Consider the following 23,043-nt stretch of genomic DNA (forward strand, 5'->3'; position numbering starts at 1 on the left):
AATAGCTCCTCCTGACCCTTAACCATGTGCAAATCAGACTGGTTGTCACTTACTATTCTCAGAGAGACTTAAGAAATGTGATACTAGATATTATCCCTGAATTTTCAAATCATGGCCTTGCTGTTACAGGCTGTATCACTGACTGTACTAGGCACATCCTGACATTTTTGTGTCGCATTTCCCTCTTAATAAGGATGTTAGCTGAAGTCCAACTTTAAATTAAACTTAGATCTAAGCTTTGGTGAGAGAGACCCAGCTGTGAGAAACGCTACCTAACTGCCAGATCTGAACATCTTTTCTTCCCCGTCCCGGTATCTAGGAAGCCTGAAAATTCCCTAAACAGGGCTAAACTCACAGTGAGGAGAGCACAGGTCTTGTTTTTAAGTGCCTCCGGTAAGAACTATATTCCTGATGGTTAACTTGAGGAGACGTCCCTGGATGTCTGTTTTTCAAGCTATCATTAATGTGAGTCTTTTAAAATTACCTTTCAGTGATCTTGCTCAGAAGTTTTTTTTCTTCTGAATAGTGATGGTATAGCCTTTCTTCATTGTAAAACATGGGTCTCTGGGACATCTGGTATGTTTTAGTCAAGCTCAAATTGTCTTGTTTCTAATAAGTCTTGTGTAGCCATTGAATCTTAGGAGAAAAGAAGTACAGAAAGAATAAAAATTCTTAGAGTGAATGGTTAGCTCAGCACAAATACTTTTTCTACTTGAAGGGAATGGGGCCTTGAATGGTACCTCTATCTGGATTCACAACACAGGTCTCTCTGTTGGAGGATCAAAGGAAGTAGAAATAATGCAAGAACATTGGATTTGTAACATTGTACTGTTTTAGCACTGCATTTTCTGAGATCATACTTCCATGATGTTGTTTTCTTTTACTAGTAGGATCTTGAAAACCAGTCAGACATTAAAGCACATTCTTATAGCAGCTGGTAGTGGATCTGGTAGTGCATTAATTACTGTGGACCTTCAGATGGACAAAGACGGATGGTGGTGTAGTTATTGCTGTTATTGCTTTAACTCAGAATGAGCAAAGATGAATGTAAGGGTTGACCTATACAGTCCTGCAGTCAGTATTTCAGTGAGCCAATGGAAATGTCATTAAAACAGCCAGGGTGTTTAGGTACATTGGAAGAGATCTGTCTGAGATGTGCTGTTCCCTGAGCACTGCTTTGATAAATACGCTTCCCAGCTTTTGGATCTACCACCATAGTCTTAGTTTTAAGACAAAAGTCTTAGAATGTAATAAAAACCCCAACACTTAATAAAAAATGAACCTGGAAGAAAACAAAAAAATGCAAATCCTCTGGTACAAATATGCAATTCAAATTTAGGGATTTTTTTGATCTAGTAGATATTAAATACTCAACCAATTTGCTGCCTCCTTCCTCTTTATAAGAAAATCGATAAATGGAGTAGGGAATGTTCCATGCATACTAGAGACAAAATTGGTTCACTTGACTCTTTTAACAAACTACCCTCACTTAGCAGAAACACAAATGCCAAAAAAGTTTTTTCCAAGTTGTGAATAATTTGTCTAATTTCAGTTCAGCCTCAGGGCTGATGAATTGTCTTGAATTCAAAACAAGATGAAAAACAATTTAGGGATTGACACTTCAATTTCAAATGTCCTTCTTATCCGTTTCTTTATATCCTCTGTTTTTCCCTCTTGTCCTTGCTTCGAAGTCAAGCCAAACTCACAATTTTGCTTGCTTTTGTTTTGAGACCTGTTAAAGTCCCTTGTATTTCCCTGTGGTTTTCTATTGGATTCTAAGCTGGCTTCAGTTTGTGGTTCAGAGCCAGTTCCAGGTGGCCTGGGGATTACAAATGCCTTGCCATGAGAACAAAGAAAACGGTTTTGTGAACTCTGGCAAAGCTAAACCCTTCTTCACATTTCCAGTGGAGAGAGTAGGCCCAGTTTATAACTAGTCCCTTGAAATAGGGAATTACAAATCTTAGTTTCAGTGTGAAAACATAAGACATTTTTTTCTTTGTATTATGGAGTGAGTCTTTCTTTTCTTCCCTTTTCCTGTTCCCCATATAACCACTGCTACATCCTATAGAAATGGAATCCATTGGAAGTCGACTCCTGTGGAAAATGAATGGTTTGGAAACCTTTCAGAAAAGATAAATTGTTAAGAGATCCACTTTCAGACTTATGGGCTTATTTCCTTTATATATGGCAAGTGGGGTCTCTGCAGTCTGCCAGGTTCATTTGGGTTTCAATATTCTATACCTGTATACAACTCTTCTTACCTGGCCTCACAATACTGAGATCACCACTCGAAGCCCTCCAGCATCTTCCTCATCCACCTGGAAGATGCTTCCTTTTTATTCCTTTCAGCCACCAATTCTAACAGCAAAACCCAAGTTACCAGCTTTGCTATAGTTATCTCTTCTTCTTGTGTTCCAACTTTCCTCATTAAATATGGTCATATAACCTTTCCTGCCAGTCAGCAAACTGCTGGGGGCACTGACCTCCCCCACGAAGCTCCATGACCATGTACTGAAAACAAAAGTGGATCCTTCTTTTTATAATTCATAGGCCATCTGTTTAGCTTTTCAAAGAAGAAAAGCAATAAATGTAGGATTCATGCTAGTCAGTCTCCACACATTTAAAAGAAAAATAAAATTAAAGACGACCCTTACCATAAACAACTTAAATGCTGTTCATCAAGGTGATCCCTTGTGGACACAGCGGTCCTGAAAACAATTGGAAAGAAAGAACTGGATCCCTCCCAGCACAGCAGCTCTGTGGGCTTCCTGAGGGACTTCTGTAGGTGAGTTCCCATCACCTCAGTGACCTGCGTGGTGGCCAGCACCATAATATTCCTGTCTGCTTACCCAGGTGATAAAAACAATGCTGTAGTGACCATTGACTGCTTTGTGATCCCCTGCCTGAGTTCTCAAGTTCCTCAAGCTGTCACCTTCTAGAGAGCCCCTTTATGCCCCCGGCCCCACAAGGGAGGCAAGACAGCACGTTCCCATGTGCCAGTGAAACCAAATGCATGTTTTTCTGCAAATTGCAGTTCAAATTGCAAGGTTTTTTTCTGTGTAGGAAAATTAACAGGTTCACCTACTAATTCCTGCGAAGGATGAACATGGTCAATTCCATGGCAATCTTCTGGTTAAAAAAAGGGAATTTATCTTTTTAGGAAGCTCTTGCAGCATCTGGGCTGACAGAAAAATGGTAGCCGTGGAGTCTCCAAGAAAAAGGCTGCACAGACCCATCACCTGCTCAGAGAATTGAGTGATGAAATCCATACTGTCCTGGGGAGCAGCTTGCCTAGCACAGGGAGAAATGGCTCATGTTTTCTACAAACTTTGGCTCCCAGACTCCTGCCTCAAAATTGAGAAAAACAGTGAAGCTGATCAAACTGCTGTTTCCTTTTGCACATGACTGAAATATAACTGTTATCCCAAACTGACTAGATTGAAGGAAGGCTGCTGCTTCATTCACTGGAATCCCTGCAGAAGTTGCCCTTTTCTGGATTACCAGCAGTAGCACTAACGTGAGTGGGTGGTGAAGAAGCATTCATAAAGCTTTCAAGTCTATTGCTGTTGGCTTAGTGAGGGCTTTCTTCATCATGAGCCTGAATAGATTTATTGTCTCGGTCATGGAGTGTGAACAAAAGTGATAGTGCTCACCAGGCACTTAGTTTTCTCAATTCTACTCAATTCTAATTGTAACTAATGAAAAGAATACTACATTTTTAGGTCGTGGTTCCAGGAAGCATTTTAAATAGAAGTAGCCTCCAGCGCTGTTCAAAATACAATCTAAATAATGCAAGATTGTTAGCAGAAAATACAGCACTATTAAATAACACCAAGTTATGGACAACTATTCAAAGTCATTATTCTTGATTAGCCTGGATCATTATTACTGAGCACATGTGACCTTATTTGCACTCAGTAATACTTGTAGTCATTCAGGAAAGTTAAATAATCATTACTGATTAATTACTATTGATTATACTGAGTGGTTGTATCCATATTTTGTGGATTTTCAGTGCTGTATTAGGAAGCATTGAAACTTTGCAAATATGTTTTGTTTTCCTCCTGCAAAAAAGGTAACCTTTACTTGCTTTTCAAAAGCTAGTAGTTGGGAGAAAGTTGACTTAATGTTCCCTAAATCATACAAGTATTTCTGAAAAGCCGACCCCAAATGATGCATTTTTTCAGTCCAGAGAACTTTTGTTTCAGGTAAAATAATATATTTTGTGCAGTTTGTGAGGATGAGACTCTTTTATAGCCTCTCAACTGAAACACATCATGGCAGTGTGCAAAATGACCCTTTCCACTCTGAGGTGAGGGACAGAGAAAATAGCCACCAATTTTATCACATAAATGCACAGGTGGCATTTTGAAGAGAAGGGAGTAGGAAGGGGGGAGTCTGTGGTTCTGCTGAATACGTAACACTAATGATGCTGAAAATGGGAGGTTTCTGAAGATTGCCTGTTAATTTGCCTTGCAAATACCTCTTTCTGCAAATACCTGCTCGTGGCACACCTTTGACAAGAAGCCATTGGCACAGTGTTTTGTCAGCGCTTGTTTAGCATGAAGCTTAGAGCCGTGATGAAGTGTGCTCACAGACCTTTTTAATTTCTTCCCAACTACAGGCTCACTTGACGGAGTGACACGTTGAAACATTGCATAAGAAAAGATTTGTTATGGAGCGTGTTGGATTTTTTTTTTTTTTAAATTAAAAGCATTGTCATGAGTCTAATTGGAGGGAGTAAGCAGCCAGTATCGTTAGTGTCAGATTTGTGTCAGATTTGACTGATGGATCACTTTCCAGGTGCACAGGGCAGTTTTTGTCTGCCGTGCCACCGTCTTGCCTCAGCTAAACCAGTTTGCAGCCGAGCTGCAATGGAAGAGGCAGCGGCAAAGCGGCAATATCTCCTGCAAGAGCTCTCCACAACTCCCTTTGATGGGAGTAACCACCCAGCACGTCGGTTTTACTCCAGGCTTTTTTGGTTGTGGCGCAGTCAATTAAAATGACAAAATGATGCACGATGGGAGGAAGAGCCTCGTTATATTGTCGCTTGTACTTTGTAGCTTGCCATCACACCTAATGAAGGGCAGAAGCTGACAGTCTGGGTTGCAATGATCCTGTGCAAAGTGCAAATGCTTCACAGTAACACCACGGCAAACACCAGTTAGGGTTTTTTTTTTTTATTGTGTGTCTGATAGATCTGTTAAAGATGCTAGTCTGAAGGAATTTAATCTAATCCTGTTTTCATGATTGAGGCATGGGAGCTGGGCTGGTTGTGTTTATTCTACCCTGATATTAAGAAAAACTAGGCGTAGCTCGCAATCCGCTCGCCTGGATTTAACTCTGTCAGGGTTCTTTGGTGATAGAGCAGGCAATGGTTTGAAGTGCTAAAGGATTACATTTTTCAGGATTTTAAGGCCAAGATGTATTCGTGTAACCACCACTCTGACTTCTCGTTTATCCGTGCTGGGTGCCGGCGCGCAGGCGCTGGCAGCGGGGCGGCGGGCTCCCCTCTGAGGAGAGCCGAGGGGCTGCCCCGTGCCGGACATGGCCGGTTCCAGCCGGTTCCGTCCGGTTCCCCCAGCGCAGGGCACAGCCGAGCCCCTCCGTGAGGGGAAGGCGTGTTGAGGAAAGGGCAAGACGGGCGGCGAGGGGTGAGGGACAAAGTGTGAGGAACAGCCCCGCCGCAACGAGGGCCGGGCAGGAGTGGGGGGAGGCGCGCCAGGCCCCCCCAGGGACGGCCCTGCGGCCGTGGAGGGACCCCGGGCCGGGGGCTGGTTTTCCTGAGGGGAACGGCAGCCACGGAGGGCCCACGCCGGGGCAGGGGAACACGAACACGTGAGGAGGAAAGAGCTGCAGACAGACCACAACCCCCATCCCCATGCCCTGTGCCACTTGGGGAGGGAGAGGTAGAGAAGTAAAAAAAGGAGGTGAGGGGAATGTGTTTTAGCTTTTTTGTCTTTCTCAGCATCCAAACCTATTTTAATTTGCAATTAATTAAAATAATTTCTTCCAAGTCAAATCTGTTTTGCCCATGATGGTAATTGGTGGGTGATCTCCTTGTATTTATCTAGACCCGTGAGCTTTTTCATCTTATTTTCTCCTTCCCATCCTGTTGAGGGGGAGCGAGAGAGCAGCTGGGTGGGTGGCTGGCAGCCGGTCCGGGTCAACCCACCACAACATCACATGCTGTAGGATTTTATATAGCGGTTCCTTCAGGGGGAGGAATTCTTCCTGCATAACGTGCTTTAACATCCAGCACATAACCCTTCTTCTCAAACGTATAGCACTGTGTACTGGAGTGAAATCTCCTGAAGGTGGGAGAGAAAGAGGGAAAGGAGGAGTGTGAGTGACACATAGAGGAAATGGGACAGTGTGTCCTGACCAACATTTGAGATGCCAACAAGTTCCTGTGTTCGTAGACTCGCAAGCTCGAAAGAGCTGCTGTGCTGGGTTAGATCACTTGTCAACAAAATTTCTACAGGGTTCTTCATAGTAAATTAGAAATGAGCCTTTACATTTTCTAGTAATTTGTCTGTGTTGGAAATACACAGTGTGGCAATCACTATTTGAATGTGTCGCTGAAGCGTTTGTGAATATGAGAGCCTAACAAAGAAACTTACTGTGCTGAAACAAACATGGTAAAAAGGAGGTAGGATAAATGAAAACATCTTTCTGTCCCTGCAGAAACTCAACGTATTGCATGAAGGTGTCCATGTCCTTGACGGTAGCTGAGAATGAATCTGGGCTTTGCTACAACAGCAAGATCAGATATCTGGAAAAATCAGAAGTCACTAAGAGAAAGACAATCTCCTGTCCTGATATTGAGGATTACAAAACAGCCAGTCAAGAGCCAGATGTGGTGTGGTACAAGGTAACTATTGCTGTCTTATTGCTATTGTGCTGAAACTATACAAAACTTCCACTGTTTTCAGTCTGAGGCTTAGAGATGGCCTTTTCTGAGCCTGTAGTGGTTTGTGACTGGTCTGGAGGATGTTGTCTCAGTATTACAGAAGGAATACGAAAGTGCAGGCAAAACTACCCAGCATCAGCATCAATGAGGATGCTCTGTGCAAGAGGTCACACGATGTCTCTAACAGCAGTACCATGTTCCCAAACCACTGTGCTGCCTCTGTACCAGTTTCCACCTTGGTGGGATGTCTCCCTACCTGATAGTGTAGTAGAAACAAAGGGAGGCAACCTGCAATGGAACCAAAGGTGTAACAGCACCGCCAGCTTCAGTAGTGCTACCCAGATAATTTTTATGAAGTCTGTTGGGTAATTTCACCAAGGCTTGTTAATTTTTACCAAAGTCTGCTGGGTAATTTCACAGAGATGCATTTACTTTTGCTGAGGTTCATTGAGTAATTTTACTGAGGTCTGTTAATTTTAACTGAGGTCTGTTAGATACTTTTACTATTCGGCAGGTAACTCGGCTGGCTGTACCTTCTCCAAGGCCTGTCAAGTATCACACACCACTTTCAGCAGCAGATGTATTGGTGAAATGTTTCTGTAGCTCCCCAAGAAAACAGGAGAATGACTAAAATATGGGTTGCCAGGCAGACATCAGGTACAAAGACCATAGCAAGGTCTGGCAAATTTTACCTGTTGTCTGGACTTGGACTGAAGTCTGATATTTGAAAAGCCCTCAGGTATGAGTTGCTGCAAGAAACAATGGAGAAGAATAAAGAGCTGAGAGCCAGAGGGAACAAGAAATAGTTGGGCAAGAGGAAGAGCTCAGTGGGATCCATGGGAAATAGAGATTGGATTGTAGGAATAAAGGCAGAATGAGTTTAGGACAAACTTGGTTCAGGTAATGAAGACAGAAACATACAAACCAGTTAAATCCTAAATTTTGAATGCTTGATTTGCCAACCTTAATGACGTTCTTTAAAGATAGTTATTTTGTGTGAAGTAAGTAATATGTGCAGAGCTGCAGATTTTTTTCCTCCTTAGCAGGTTGCATCAGAAAAGAGCAATTTTAAAAGTTGTCATCTATTTCTATTTTTTACAGAAATCTCACATGTTCTATCTTATAGTAACAAAACGTGTGCCATAACCCACTGTTAGTATAAACAAAGTTTTTCTTTCAGCCATTGAAGCTGTTTCTCTCAGCGTATGGTGGATAACTTCAGTGCTGTTCATACAAAAAATACATGTATTCAATTAAGTCTGAAGTCTTGGAGGAAAGAGGGTACCAGAGAGAAGCTGTTTCTTGTCCTATGTACCTAGGTATTACTGAACACCAGATCACATTTTTTTGCAAAGGCATGCTGCAAAAGAAGTCGGGCAGGAATAATCTTCAGCTGTCATGGAGCAGAAATCAGTCTAAGGAAGATGCACGTACAACCCCACATCAACGATGCTTTGTGCTGACCGAGAAAGGGAACAGAAGTGTCTTTGTTCCATATACCCACACGTGTTATCTGGGTTGCACACACAGGTTGTGTGATACCAGGCTGGAGTGTGACAGCTGACTGACAAGTCATCGTCATGCTGAAATGGAACAGAAATGATGTGGTTGGATGATAATGGTAGGAATTGAAGCCGACAACCTTTAGTCTGGCTTAGTAATGAAGAGAGACATTAGTGGAATAACCTACTACATATACCTCCTTATCCATAATTAACAATAAGGTGCTATCAGTTCAGTGCTTAGACAACACCTATGGTATGTGGACCTGAGTCAGGAAGCTCAGTAATGTAAAATGTCAATATTAATTTTATGCAGAATGTATATATGTCAGGTTATCCCTTGAAACTTATTCCTGAAACAGGGTTTTGGAAAAATATTCTAGAGGGTCTTGTGGTACTAACTGTTAATAGAAGTCTGCCTATTCAAAAGAGCCTAAGTCCAGTTTCTAGAAAATATGTAATTACTTGGATTTCAAAATAATATGATGAGTACTAAGGTAACCCCTACAATCCACAGTGTGGGACTTAAGATCATGCTGTGTGAGGCACCATGTGTAACAAAAAGCAGATCCCTTCTCCCAAAGAGTAGTGTGAAGTGATATTCCACTTTAGGATCTGACCCTCACTTTCTGAAGAAGACATCTGTTTCCAGTCATAGTACACTGGATCCTCAAGTGTTTCCCCTCTACCTTTGTGATTGAGTTTGACATGTACATGAAGGTGTAATCAGCCATCTTCTTGTGTAAATCTGCTCCAGAAGCACTGGGGGCAATTCCTTTTCATCATGCTGATACATTTAGAAAAGATTTTCATCCAGCAGGAGAGCATAAATTGTCCAAAATAGAACAGCAGATAAATAAATACGAGGAAGTCCTTGAGGTTCCTTCTTTATACCTTTGGCTGAAAAGAGAAATTCTTGTGTTCATGAGAACCTGCCAGTTTGCTGGTAGTCGGGGAGTTTGGACTTGTGACAGATGAAATACCATCAGACAGGACTGTAATGGTGCAAGCCCACTGTGTGCAGGGCTTGCCCTGCCTTCTGAAAGGCTTCTCTCTGTGGAGGGATTAATGAATCTAAGCCAATAATTGCATCAATTTATCAGGAGTTAATTGTAATTTAAACACGCCTTTAAAATAATTATGCCTGAATAGATTTCCACATGCATACCTGATAAGTAATAAAACATTTGCTATAAGGATTTGTTTTAACAGTAGTATCAACTTCATATCTGGCTAGACTTACACTGCATGAAATACTTGTTTTTAAAGATTTCCACAATTAAAGCCATTGATATACACACAGCTCTGTTATGCCTGCTAGAACTGTTTTGACAACAAGTATAAGATTTTTTGGAAATAAATGTATGTGTCAAGGCATGATTGAATGAATGGGATTTAACAGTAAGAGTAGTTTCATGAAAAATCAACTGGCAGAGGAAAAAGGTATATTACATCTAGAATGCAGAGTCTTAAACCATTTCCATCATCTCTTTTCTACTATTGGGTAGAAGGGCGGGCTGTGAAAACAATCAGAATGTCAGGTGAAGGACAAGTAGTTGTTATCTACCCTACAAAAAATAGAGTTGTTGAGGTGCTGCCACTTAAATTTCAAGGAAGAGAAAAAGAAGCATAATAGTACACAATTTAATTATTGGGGGAAAAAAACTGAAAACAATTAATGTGTCTAAGGAGAATAAATAGGATAGAAAAATAAACTTTCAGATTCTTCTAGCAGGTAAACGTGGAGCAAAAGCAGAAAAGAGCAATTAATTGGTTAAACAAGCAACAGTTGTACAATTGAGCACTTAGCTTGTTAGAGAAATCAGACCTCTGACAGTAAAATCTAGATTGTCTTCACAATATGAAGACTAGTTAGATTTTTTTTAATTGGTTTGTTTCTTGGCCATTTTTGTTGCTTAAAATACAAATTGTTATGATTTTCCAGCTTCTCCCCTTATTTGCTTTTAGTTTTGTGTATTGAACTAGTCTGAAAAAACAGGGAGAATAAAACAGGCATTTTCAACATATGTTTAGAAAGCCTGCATAGTCAGGAGAAGAAAAATTAATTAGCTAAAATTGGGAAAGAAAGGCTTATAAATATTTTTTAATATGAAGTGTTTTAAGTAGATACAAAAAGAAACAATTAGGACATTAGTGGTACAGTTCTAGCAGAACAATTCCTTTCTGTAAAACCACAATAGCACAAACATTGTTTGTGCTAAATCATTAATCTCTGTAGTAGTAGAGATGTCACCCTTCTTGTTACAAATATGTGGTATATAAAAATAGAAAGCATATGAAAATGTATCTTCGATCTCTTTGCTCCCATACTTTTAAAAATAAAGTAGAGAATATAAAACGGGTAACATATGATAGGGTCTTTCAGTGCTGAATTGAAAGGGTGCATACCTGAAATATTCTTACTTTGTGTATTCTGGAAATCGTATTCCTTCTAAATTAGGATTGAATAGAACTGAATCATATTCTTTGCTCAGTGTTCAGATTTAGTTACTCCAAGTAGGTGGTTGATGTACCTTTAAATAGGACTAAAAAATTGAGTGCAAATCAGAAAGGATTTAATGGCATTTTCCAGCTCAGATCTGTGTCCTGCATGAGTCTCAACCAATACCAGTGCAATCTAGTAACAAAAATAAGCTCTGATTCTTCTTAGCACAGCAGATAGGATCTGGATTCTGATCATTCTCTGTCATCGGTGTTAACTAAAGTTCACATGCAAGACAAGATTACGCTTTCCTTACAACTGTACTTTGGAAACAGAAAGATAACCCGAACACTCTGTTACCTGCAGTAGTATCGCACAGTTTCAGAATTAAAAATCTGACCACATTGTAACAGAATTTGGCCTACTGGGGATGGGGATAAATGCTTCAGTGCTCCATTTTCAAGTGCAAGGCCAGAAGCTCACAGTCCCATCTTTTTATTTCTTTACTATTATCCTTTAATTTAGAATCTGACATTGTGGATTTGGAATGTGTATGGAGTCCCATCAAAAAAATATGTTTGTGTCATTTTGGTGTCTCGCTGTCATACAATATATTTGCATGTCAACGTATTTTCTTGTTTGATTGTTTTCTGAAGAGAAAGCTTTGTTCTGTATTGTTTGCTGAATTTCTGACACTGCTGTTTCAGTTGAGCAGAAAATGGGGCACAGGTCTGGGCTATTTACACAAATCTCTGAAGTTGCTGAGCCTGATGTAACTGATACGAGATTGTTCGTTGCAGTCTGAGAGCTTATTCCGTGTTGCCACCTTGAGAGAGTGAATAGAGGAGCATTAAAGGTACTCAGGCCCTATGTTGCTTTGTGTGGTCTGAGTACAGAATTAGCCAGAGCCTCCAGAACTGTTGGGAGTACTGAGTGTTTTAGAGAACTGAGAAAAGCATGATTTTGTTTGCAGGCAGAACAGGTTTGATGTTAAAGTTATTGAGAGACAAGAAGTATATAATCTTGAGGTACTGTTTTAAAGAGACAATGATCAGATTGTGCCTGTGCTTTTAGTTCAGAGCATTCCAAGAGGTATTCAATCATGAGTACCGTTAATGTGGAAGGTGACTGATCTGGCTGCAGGGATATAGTATGTTAGGAAAGGGAGAGCCTTTTCTTGCACTGTATCACACACTATCCAGAAGGACTCAGATGCTGTTCCAGTAGGACCACAATTCATAGTGATGAACCTAAATCTGCCAAGTAACAGCTAAGGTCTGCCTGGCGAAGTCAGTGAGAGTTGCAGGCCATCAGTACCATGTACTCCACCAGAGGACGCACATGGGGGTGATGCTACAAAGAGCCCAGTGGTGGGAAAAGGTTGAATCAAAACTCATCAGGTGCCAGAGAAGCCAGTGTTGAGAAACAGGACCATAAGGAAACCAGGCTTCCTGAATTCTCTTGCTCACAAAACTGCTGTTGTTCTTCCTGTTTTCTTCTGTTGGTAAATCGTTCTAGCCTGAGACTGTGTGTAAAGTTTGCCTTCAGGCTAACTCTTAACAGATGTTGCCCTTACTCCCTTCAGAGATGCATTTTAATGGTCCATCCTGAAGTAGAGGTCTTGGCAGTTGCTCATCATGAAAAAGAGAAGATACTTAACCATTGCTTCAGGATACTATGTATTAAACACGGCCCATGTGATGCAGTGGGAATTACTGAACCTTAAAAACATTTCTGTTTAATTTCCGTCTTCAAATTAATTCCAGTTTCAGATCTCTGTGCTTTCTGAAATTATATTTGAATTTGAATTGCAAAATATATTGAGATGGTTGTTTACTTATGTATAATACTGAAAATCTGATCAGGCAACACTGTCTTATGTCATACAAGCTGGGTAATTTTGGCAATGGATTTTCTTCTGCAGGAATGTAAGCCAAAAATGTGGAGAAGCGTTGTAATTCAGAAGGGAAATACTCTTTTAATACAAGAGGTCCAGGAAGAAGATGGAGGAAATTATACCTGTGAACTAAAGTTTGAAGGCAAGCTTATACGAAGAACAGTTGAATTGAAGGTTACTGGTAAGAATCTTTGTTCTATGCCAATAGAAAAAAATAAAGCTTTGAAATAATAAGAAAAAGTGGTGTTCACACGTCAGTGAATCTATTTGATAGAAGTAAGTCCAAACCAAATCCCAATAGCCGAGCAGTCCCAAACTAGGGGAAATTTATATCAAGATCTTATAAAATTCTACAGAAGACTACTTCTACCTTTTGCTCTGTACAGAGCCTGGAAATGCTGGTTATAAAGCAAAAGGTAGTGCAGAGCTAGGTCCTCCCTATATGCTGGAAGTAATTCAGACTCTAGTTTTGCCTTCAGTGCTAAACAGGGGAAAGGTTGACTGAAACTGTAAAACAGGCTTTTGGTGAGGTTTGTCCTAGAATAAAACAAAGCCAATAGGGACAACTTGAGTCATTAATTTTTTTTTTTTTTGAGTGCTTGTTCCATATTTTTAAGCTTTGGTTTAATTTTGATGATCAACTTCTGTAGCCTAGGGTTTGTTTTTAGTGAAAAGTGTGGCACAGCCTATTCCAAGAATGAAGTTAGGAACATTGGACTGTCAGGGGGAAAGTAACCTGCTTTTCAGGAGGTTGTACATCGTATGCTTCTGAGTCCATGTAGTAATCTACTAGTCAACAGTATTTTTCTGTCTCTTTTTGTCAGGTACCAGAAATGAATGGGTAAAATAGTATTGCCTACCAATATATTCCTGATCCCTTTCCATTCCACTGCAGTATGATATCTATAATTATTATTTTGCCTTCACCATCTGTGGAACTTTGCAAGTATCTGAAAACAATTAAGTTTTTTTTCAGCCTTTCACACAAAACCATATAAACAAATGGTTAGGTATTTTCCGGTCTGTGTTTTGACATACTGATTAAAATGGTGTCTTACTTAAAGCAGTGATAAGTAGAATTCTACTTTCTTATATCAAACTGAATTGGTCCACATGATATTTCCAATATGTTCTTGAAATACAATTTTTCCTTTTATTTTGAGTGAAATCCCTTTTTCTATTCTTATAATTATTCCTCATTTTAAATGAGTTCTTTTCCCTGTGTGCCAGATTCATATATCATGTGATTCTTTATTGTCCATTTTTGACCATGGATGGGTCTCTAAAGTATTGATTTGACCTACCTGACCCCAGACCTGTCAAATGAAGATATAATACCTGCCTCGTGGATAGTTGCTATCCTACGTAGCATGCTGCTCTTCAACCAGAATATGAACTAAGTTTGACAAAGTGAAAATGAGATGCATCTAATTCACTTCCCTGTGATGGATATTCTTTAGATAACCCATATTCTATGCTCTCCCTCTCATCATGACCTTGCTAGAACTCATGTGTTCTCTTCATTATTTGAACAATGTGGTATATTCATACTTCACAACTTAATGAATTTGTCCTAAACTAACTATAGCATGTATTAAATTTATTTGTTTTATTAAAATGTTGATGACCTCAATTATTAAAAATGTAAATATGGAATATGCAAGTGTTCTCCTTTTTGCAAAATGCTTGAGAACCATGAGATTGTTCCCCTTGTAATTTGGTGTGAAAATCATATTAAATTAAATTTCCTTTAGTTTATAAAAGGATATTTGTTAGTAAACACCTTTTCCAGATTTAAGTGTTTGGGAGACATATCTGATGTTATGTGTTTGCTGGTTGAATCTATCTAGATATCTGGAATAGGCTAGTAAGTTTATGTAGATGATGACCTGAAAATATGGATTAGAACTATGAATGTAATACATAGAACCATGTAAGCATATTATCTTATAGCTTGGTGCTTCACCAAGTTTCTTTGTCCTGTTTCTGTTTTATTTCAGTTTGTGAATTTTATATGCATGTGGGTTTAGATCTTTATGGGGGAGAGGTCAAAGAAAACTCATACAACAAACAGCAGAGGATTACTTGTGTTGTGTGGCTGGCCATGTTGCACGGAGGGTCCTGAGGAAGATCAGATCACAGGCTGGAAGCAGGTATATGACATACTCAGGGATTTTGTTGAAGAAGACATCTCATGGGAGCCAGAAAGAAAACTGCATACTGGTGTAGTTTTTGGCACACAAATCCTGAGAGTTTTCTTTCCCTGGGGATAGTGCAGATCTAGGTTGGAGGCACCACTGGAGATCCTCCTGTCCAACCCCCAGCTCAAGCAGAATCAGCTACAGCAGGCTGCCCAGGGCTGTGCCCAGTCGGGTTTTGGTTATCTCCAAGAATACAAACTCCATCTCTGGGCAAGGCTGTCACAGTGTTCAACCACCCTCACAGTAAAAAAGATTTTACTTATGTTTAAACAGAATTTAATTTATTACAGTTTGTGTGCCCATTGCCTCTTATTCTTTCACTGGGCACCATTGAGAACAGTCTGGATCCATCTTCTTCATACCTTCCCACCAGGTATTTATACACATGGATAAGATCCCCATAAGCCGCCTTTTCTGCAGACCAACCCACCGCAGCTCTCTCAGCCTGTCCTCATATGATGGATACTCCAGTCCTTTAATCATCTTTGTGGTCCTTCACAGACTCATTCCAGTATGCCCACATCTTTCTGGTAGTGGGGTTGGTGATGCACTGGGCCACATTATTCACCTGTCTGAAAATTGAGTTCTCATCAAAATACTGTACCAGAAGGAGCTAGGGTGAGACCAGAGCTCAGACTACGGAACCTGCTGGTCTTTAAAATCACTGTTAGCAAATACTGCTGAAGGCTTAGCAGCAAAGCTATGGTAGTATTGTCTCTGCTAGCCTGCAATGCAGACGTGGAGAAAAGGATCTTGCCTACTGTTTTCTTCTGCAGGAACTTTCTAATGCTGTTTCTATTGTTGTTATTTATTAACATGCCTGAATTGGCATTTATGGCAAGTGCCTGAGTTCCTCTAGCAATACAGATTTTGAACAGCAGGACTCTGTTGGCCACTGCTAGCAGCCATGGTAACCTGAAATTGTTATTAGAGTAGAGAGTTATTCTGAAAGTGAAACAGGCAACTCCACATCTCCCTTGAACAAGGAGAGCTGCACTGCCATGGAGAGAGAGGAGGTAGGGTTAGATTCCCTGTAGCCTTCCAGGCATTTGCTAAAGTACACAATACTTGAAATACCAGTTAAGTCAATTAAGTTATTTACTTTATCTTTTGATTGTAAGACATGGATCTTTTCTCTTTTTTTTTTTTTTAAAATCTGGTACATGAGGTTTTTAGTCCATTTTGGAGGTTCTGGTAGTTATGGAAGAGGCAATATGAAATAACTGATATTCATAGGTAAATGCAGTATGGGCATCTAAAGAGTGAAACTTGAAATCAGAATAAATGCAGTGCTGACATAACAGAAAGCTTCAGGAAAATTTGAAGGTGCAGGAGCCAGAAGCACCATTTTAACTTGCTGTTGGAAAAGGTAATCAGAAGAGTTAATGATATCCAAGATTAATGCATCAGCTTTACTGAAGATGTGATCCCACAAGGCAGCCTGATCAAAATTAATTGCAGACGAGAGCAGTGGTGGACTAAGTGAAGAATGGCTGTGTATGTGGTATTCATATTAGTGTTGCTTAAGCATTTATTTCAAGTAGAGTCTGGTGAGGTGAGGCTTTTAATTAGGGGCAACGCCCTGCTCTTATTAGTTAGTTATCCAGCGATTATTTAAGCAAACTTCCAGTGAAGTCATTAGAGGTATTAGAAGGTGCTACCTTAACTTCCTGTGCCAGAGTGTCAGGGCAGTTGCCTGCGTGGCTGTGGCTGTGCAAGGGAGCTGCAAGGACAGCATGTGCTGGTCCTCGGGCACTGCTTTCCTCAGATCCAGTCCTGCCTTCTCGCTTTTGCAGACCCGAATGGCAGATCTCAGTGGCTCAGTTAGAGGTAGAAGGGGAGTTCCTACTCCCTTTCTTCTTCCTGTGACTAAGTCGCGATATTAGCTACTATGAGATAATTTGTAAGGAAAAGGCTCTGGAGTCATAGATGGGAACTGAAAGCCATCAGTGTAATGCTTGGCCACAGTAGGAAAGGCAGAGAGATCTGAGTTGTATTAGTACATGAGAAGAGTGCAAAACAAACAGGTAAAATGGCATTTGTAGAAGGGGGTTTTTGGACTACATGGAGTACTGTATGTGGCTGGCAATGTTATAGTATGGCTTCTACGGTTAAGGTACGGGCAAGTGTTATTAAGATGATAAAAGGCTTCAGAGGCTATAGCTGTTTGGGGATATAAGGCAAAGGCTTGCAGCCTAGAATATATCCGAAAAATATTTTGACACAAGTATTTATAGGGACAAATTTCTGAGCTACAATACAGCACTAATGAGCAGTGCCTAAATCTTGGTGTTTGGGTGCATGTAACAATAATAGATTGTCAACAAAACAGCTTTTTCATCACTAGTTCTTCTTCATGGATTTGTTATATTATGCAGACAGATGTGAAACCAGTCTTGTCAGCCTTTTTTGCTGAAGAAACACAACAGCAGCGTTATCTCTTAGCAAGTAACATGTAACCCTTCAGTCTATGTAAAGAAAAAAAAATATATACTTTTTCACTTTGCCTCTTGGTAGTTTTGTTGTGGACAAACAAGTGAGATTAGCAACTGTGATCTGGGGTTCTAAAGCCTAAAACTGTAACAGAAACTCTGTTTTTAATTAGATAATAAAAAATTAACATACTAATATAAAGTTACAGATAATCAACAATATCAGAATTTATTAGTTTTTAATAAAATCACATATATTCAGGAATATCAGAAATCATAAGCATTTTAATGAGTATTGATAAAGGCCAGTGTTTATTGAAGAACAATTATACTATTCAGATAAAAAGAAAAACCCAAACATAAAAAGTCCTGTTGTTTTTGAAAGGCAATTTGTACCACTTCCTGCTTTCTCCAGCCCTACCAACCAGTTCACTGTCTTGATACATAGCAATGTTTCAATAGCTTTTGGGATGAAAAGGTGCAAATGAGAAAAATACCTGCTATGTTTACCTGCTGGTTCTGCACTCTTCTTCTGTTTTTGAACACTGGTCTGTAAGGAGACAGGCTTAGAAGACGATGTAAACAGATGTACATTGGAGGCTGGGGAAAGGGTGACCACCCTGAGAAAGGAGCAAGACCTGCTCTCATGGGGTGGCCCAGGTGACCCCAGCAGATGGGGCTATCTTGCAGTTATGTACTTTTCCATGGACAGCTATGCTAGTGGGAGAGGTTGCCTTGTTCTTTCTGCTCCCTGTGAAAAGAGGTGATTTGTGAACTTGTACTGGTGAATTATTTTCCAGTTTGACAGCAGAAGGTGGCCATCTGACCAACTTCATAAGCTTCTGGTGATGGATGGGAGTGACATGCAGGAATTACTGGACCACTCTGTCCGGCAGCCCTGTCCTCCAAGTTTCCTTCAACCTCTAGTCTGTCATATTCTTCATAGGCTGCTAAAATGCCTGGCTGTTCCTAAAAGTCATTTATGCAGCAATATTTGTTTTGACCATCATAAATGACAAATTATTCCACATGGCTACATGAATTGAATGATTCTGCCTGAATCCACTCTTTGCTCACAGTTTTTCAATTAAATTCTTTCAAGTCTCATTACATTGTTCACTTTTCAAATTACACCTGCTGCTGTTGCTAGATTTTATTTGTGTGTTTGGGACCCCTTTATTAGCACAAGTAGTTGATGGTGATTTGCTATTGTTAAGCCAAGGGGGTGAATTAGATTTAAAAATGGAAAGAATGAGTCATCCTCTCGAGCAGCTCTAGGGACATACAGAGACAAGCTACCACAGAATAAGTGAGGATATGGGCTAAAAGTATGTCCACTGTTTGGTGGTAGTTGTTTTTCTGCACATTTTTAATCCTCTGTAAACTGGGTATGCTATTTTACACTATTTGTAGTGGAGTCTAGTGACACATTGGCAGGAATCAGTGGGTGCTGATCAGTACAAATTTACACCTGCAGTAATCTGTAAGTGCACTCTAAGCCTTATCAGTTTACAGTAGATAAAGTATTATCAACAGAATCATATAAATGAGATGTTGACTGACAATATTTTTGGCTGTTGACAGTTTCTAGAACAGCCACAGCAAAAAGCATTAAGATAAATTAAAAGTTTATTTGAACTGAACTGAAATACGGCCTTTGGAATTCAGACTATTATAAGGGATTTACTTTTATACTGTAAAATATAAGAATTGTTATTTGCTTAAAAATCTGAACACATCAAATTATGATTCTATCCCAATGGCATTATGTTTTGGCACAGTTTAGTAATCTGCAGTGAATTTATGAAGTGCTTCAGTATTGCTTAAGTAGTTACTTACCCAAAAAACCAGTTTAGCTCTAAAAGGTCACTGAGCTCTGAATATCATTGTGTAGATGGGAATTGAATATACATAAAAGCAGGGCCAACATAAGACACAGGTTAAAAAAGCAGGTGGCTAAGGAATAGAAGTGGATGAACTGAATGTATTCAGCAGAGTTTTCTACAGCAAGAGGTACTACCCTAAGGACATGCCTGTCGCACAAAGCTCTGATCTGTAGGGATTCCTAAGTTAACTCTGAAGGAGCTTTTTCAGCAGAGCTAGTTGATGTGTTTGTATGGCTTTTGGTACCCAAAGTAACTCTGACATCACTGCCTGGCACTGCACTCTGTAGAGACGACAGAGCCTTCAGGTCCTAGTGGAGGCTGGACGTACTCTCACCCTCCCTTTATTGCTTCATAGTCTAAGCTCCAGAGCCTTTACTTTGGAGATGGGATGAAATAGCTGCCGTTACCATTTTATTATCAAATAAGGCAGTAACATGTCAATTAGAGCACTGTGTGCAAATAACATCCATTTCAGTTTATGTAATTTTAACATTAATGATCATCTTGCAACATTTTGTATTTCTTATTTTGTTTTGTTAAATTACTACTTTTTTGTGAGCTGAGGGTTCTTAATTTGATTTTTGAGTGTATAATTTTTAATAATACGTATAGCTACTAATGTATATCACTATAATTTTTCAGCATTCCTGAAATTAGATGTTTTTATAGTTACTATTACAATTTTTTTAACTGATGTTTTTTAAAAAAATTAAATTGTTATTTCATGGGAAATTTCTCGCAAAATGCCAGAATTTTCACCAAATGCAGACTCTAGTTTCTGGCAGCACTAGACATCTCACTAATCCCTGGGATCTGGGAGTTGCTTGGGGTGCAGAGGTATTTTCATTGCTGATTTTGACCAGTGGATCTGGTGAGAGCTGCTAGCTTCCCTCACTCTTATTTATTTGTATTTTCAAACATGGATCAGATTGCCTGTTGTCTCAAATAAAGCAGAAAACATTTCAAGGAAAGCGTAAAGCAGGCTGTGAATTTTCCTGATGAAACAGACTGAAAAGCACTCCAAGGTAAAACGTGGTGATGTGTGTATGGTGGGAGTTAGCCTGGCCTTCAGGGATTGCTCCTCCTCGCATGCTTGCATGGCCAGTGCTCATGTGGATGGGAAGTGTTTGCTGTGTTTGGAGCTGTTTCCCTTTTCCTGGAAACAGCTGGTCCTTCTAGAGAGCTGGTTTTTTTGCTCCACATCTCCAAATGAAAATTTTCCCTTAATTAGGGTTCACCAGCATTGTGATGTCGGAGCTGTCAGCAGCTGGTGGACCCAGGAACATGTTTTTCCTTCTTTCTCTTCTCTCCTGGCTTGGCAGCTTTAGCCCTTTTTCCCCGCCATGAACGAAGTTCAGTTCACTCTCTGTGCTTGGCAGTCCTCTCCACTCTTGACATATGGCCTAGGGTGCCTGTCCCCCGTTGTATCCCATGCGAGTGCTCTAGCTAGAGCTCGATCTTGGCAGCAAATGTACTGTTTCCAGCCGAAGGCCCAACTTCTGCTCTTCGTAACTTCATGGGGAGCTGCTGGAGTGCAGTCAGAGAACACTGGCACTTTCTACTTTAGAGCCCAATTTTGTACTTAGGAAGCTATTTTTACCTGTAAGCCGTAACTCCCTCCCGTACTTGGTAATACAGACAGCAAATCACTGTGCAAAATGCTTCTGCAGTAAGGGGGTGATCGAAGTTTGCACCCTGTTTCCTTGGCTGATGTGGGGTTGTATCTCACGCCTCAGCCTCAGGAGGATGCATGGAGAAAGGGGCTCACGCTGTGGCTTCCCTGACATCTGCCTCTGTGCTGCAATGGGCTTTAAGTATCATCCTCTAATAGTGTCACAAGGTAAGATATAATGATTAACCGACCAGAGCTGCTGAGCTCAAAATAAAGTACGCATTTTCAGATTTTCATCAAACATAGCGTAAGCAGTTAGGGTGGATAATAAGCTGGTAAGATTTTCACAGTGACTTATATTTCCTTTTAATTCATGGTGTTAGTACATGCCATCGGCCAATGGACTGTATAGTGGTAGAGGCAGCAGGGTCTTCCTTCCTTCTGGAAAACACCTTTTATAATTTTCTTGTAACAGAACTTTTATCAATAATTGAGTCCAAAAGAGAATAAATGAAAAAAATTGAGAGAAACCTGTTGCTGGGGGGAAAATATTTACAAAAACAAAAGGCAAAGAGAAAAGCAGCTTGCTTGTGACTATGGTTCTAATAACTGTGAAAAGGAGATCCTTTTTTAATTCAGGAAAAAAGTCTTAAAGTGAACAAGTTAAATCTGCAGAAATTCTATACTTCTGGGAGAGATACTACAGGTTGTTTGGGAACAGAAAAATCCTTCCTGTTCCCTTGTAATGTTGACATGTTAAAATATATAACATTTATGTCATATCTGAAGTGACATTTTCTTGCTGCTATAGCTTACACATTTCCATAGCAAGACTTCATTTCTTCTCCCTGTTTGCAATATCTTGACACAGTCAGGGAATCACTTTTTCATTAAATTCAAAGGATAGAGAAAAACCTGCCCAAATTCAGTTTTTACTGAGAGTCCCAAACTTTAAAAGACCTTTAGTAGGAAATACTGTTCTTAGCATTTCCTCTGCTGCATTTTCATATAAATGATGCATTGCATCTTCTAGTGTTTTGATTTTCTAAAGGAAACCTTCCTTTTTGTGACAGAAGCCAAGCCAGAAATGGGTTAAGTGCTGACAAATATGGTACTAAAAGACCAGGAAATGAATTTCACAGCTGGGTTCTCAAACCATTGCTGAAATAACTGTCTATTTAAAGCTACATATAGGAGGTGCCAAAAATTAGAGTTTTCTTTTGATATATTTTGTGTGATTTCTATTAATTTTTATCAAGGTCCTTGTTTTGTAAATATTAGGTTTCTGTTTCTTACAGTAAAGTATTTATCTTAAACCTTTAATTTGGATTCTGACTTGTTACATGTCTGGCCAGCAGCATCCCATTAACTGCTGTGGACAGCTAAGCATGTTTCTGTGGTCAAAGCACACTTAATAGCCACTAATTTCTGTAGTGACTTCAATTTTTCTAGCTAGCTCAGGCAAACCCAGTGTGATCCAGAAAGAGAAATGTGGGTATTTGCTTTTGACCACATTTGGAAAATGGAGCAATTTCTCTGCCTCTTTCAGAGTGTTGCTTGTTCAACCATGCAAAAACCCCAACATAAATCTGCAGCAACTTCTGTGTCTGTGAAGAGTCAACAGGAAAATTCAATCCAGAGTGAGGTATCAGTACAATGTGGGTGCCCATTCACCTGGAAGAAGTGACACAGCCAGTCGTGTTCTGTCTTTTAACATCTCCTTTTCACCTGACACCCAGCAAGGTCCTGATAAATTGACCCAACTCTGCTGGTTTCAAGAGCACCTCATCAAAGTCAGTAAGCTGAGGATCTGGACAGTATTTGAAGGATGCACGTGCCCATTCATGGTTGCTGTGTGAACTGTGTCGCTGTTGAAGTGACAACGCAATATATCCACAAGGATAAAAGCTCCTTCATTTTCGGTCCCTCAAATGTTCCAGATTGATGACTTTCCCATTCACCAGAGTGATCTGTTAATATAGGGCTCATGAAAAATGAGTTTGGAAGATAAACATTAAGTATCACCTCCATATTTCCTGAAGAAAGTACAAGTTCTAAGGGCAATGAGAAATGTAGCAATATGCTGCAGTCTATGAATTATATATAGTGTCAGTACTCTTGGCGCTTTACTTACAGCTTCACAAACTGCCTTCCTAG

At 40.0% G+C, this 23,043-nt stretch overlaps 1 protein-coding gene across 1 annotated transcript in view; it reads left to right on the forward strand.

Moving 5' to 3' along the window:
• The window catches only part of IL1RAPL2 (interleukin 1 receptor accessory protein like 2), a 399,383-nt gene that overhangs the window by 213,259 nt on the left and 163,081 nt on the right, over positions 1–23,043 (forward strand). Inside the window, exons 4-5 of the mRNA XM_075053719.1 lie at positions 6,688–6,874; positions 12,783–12,936. Of these exons, the coding sequence (XP_074909820.1) occupies positions 6,688–6,874; positions 12,783–12,936 (341 nt within the window). The remainder of the gene's footprint in view (positions 1–6,687; positions 6,875–12,782; positions 12,937–23,043) is intronic.

Source organism: Buteo buteo, chromosome 22, assembly GCF_964188355.1.
Source record: "Buteo buteo chromosome 22, bButBut1.hap1.1, whole genome shotgun sequence".
Classification (NCBI taxonomy): domain Eukaryota; kingdom Metazoa; phylum Chordata; class Aves; order Accipitriformes; family Accipitridae; genus Buteo; species Buteo buteo.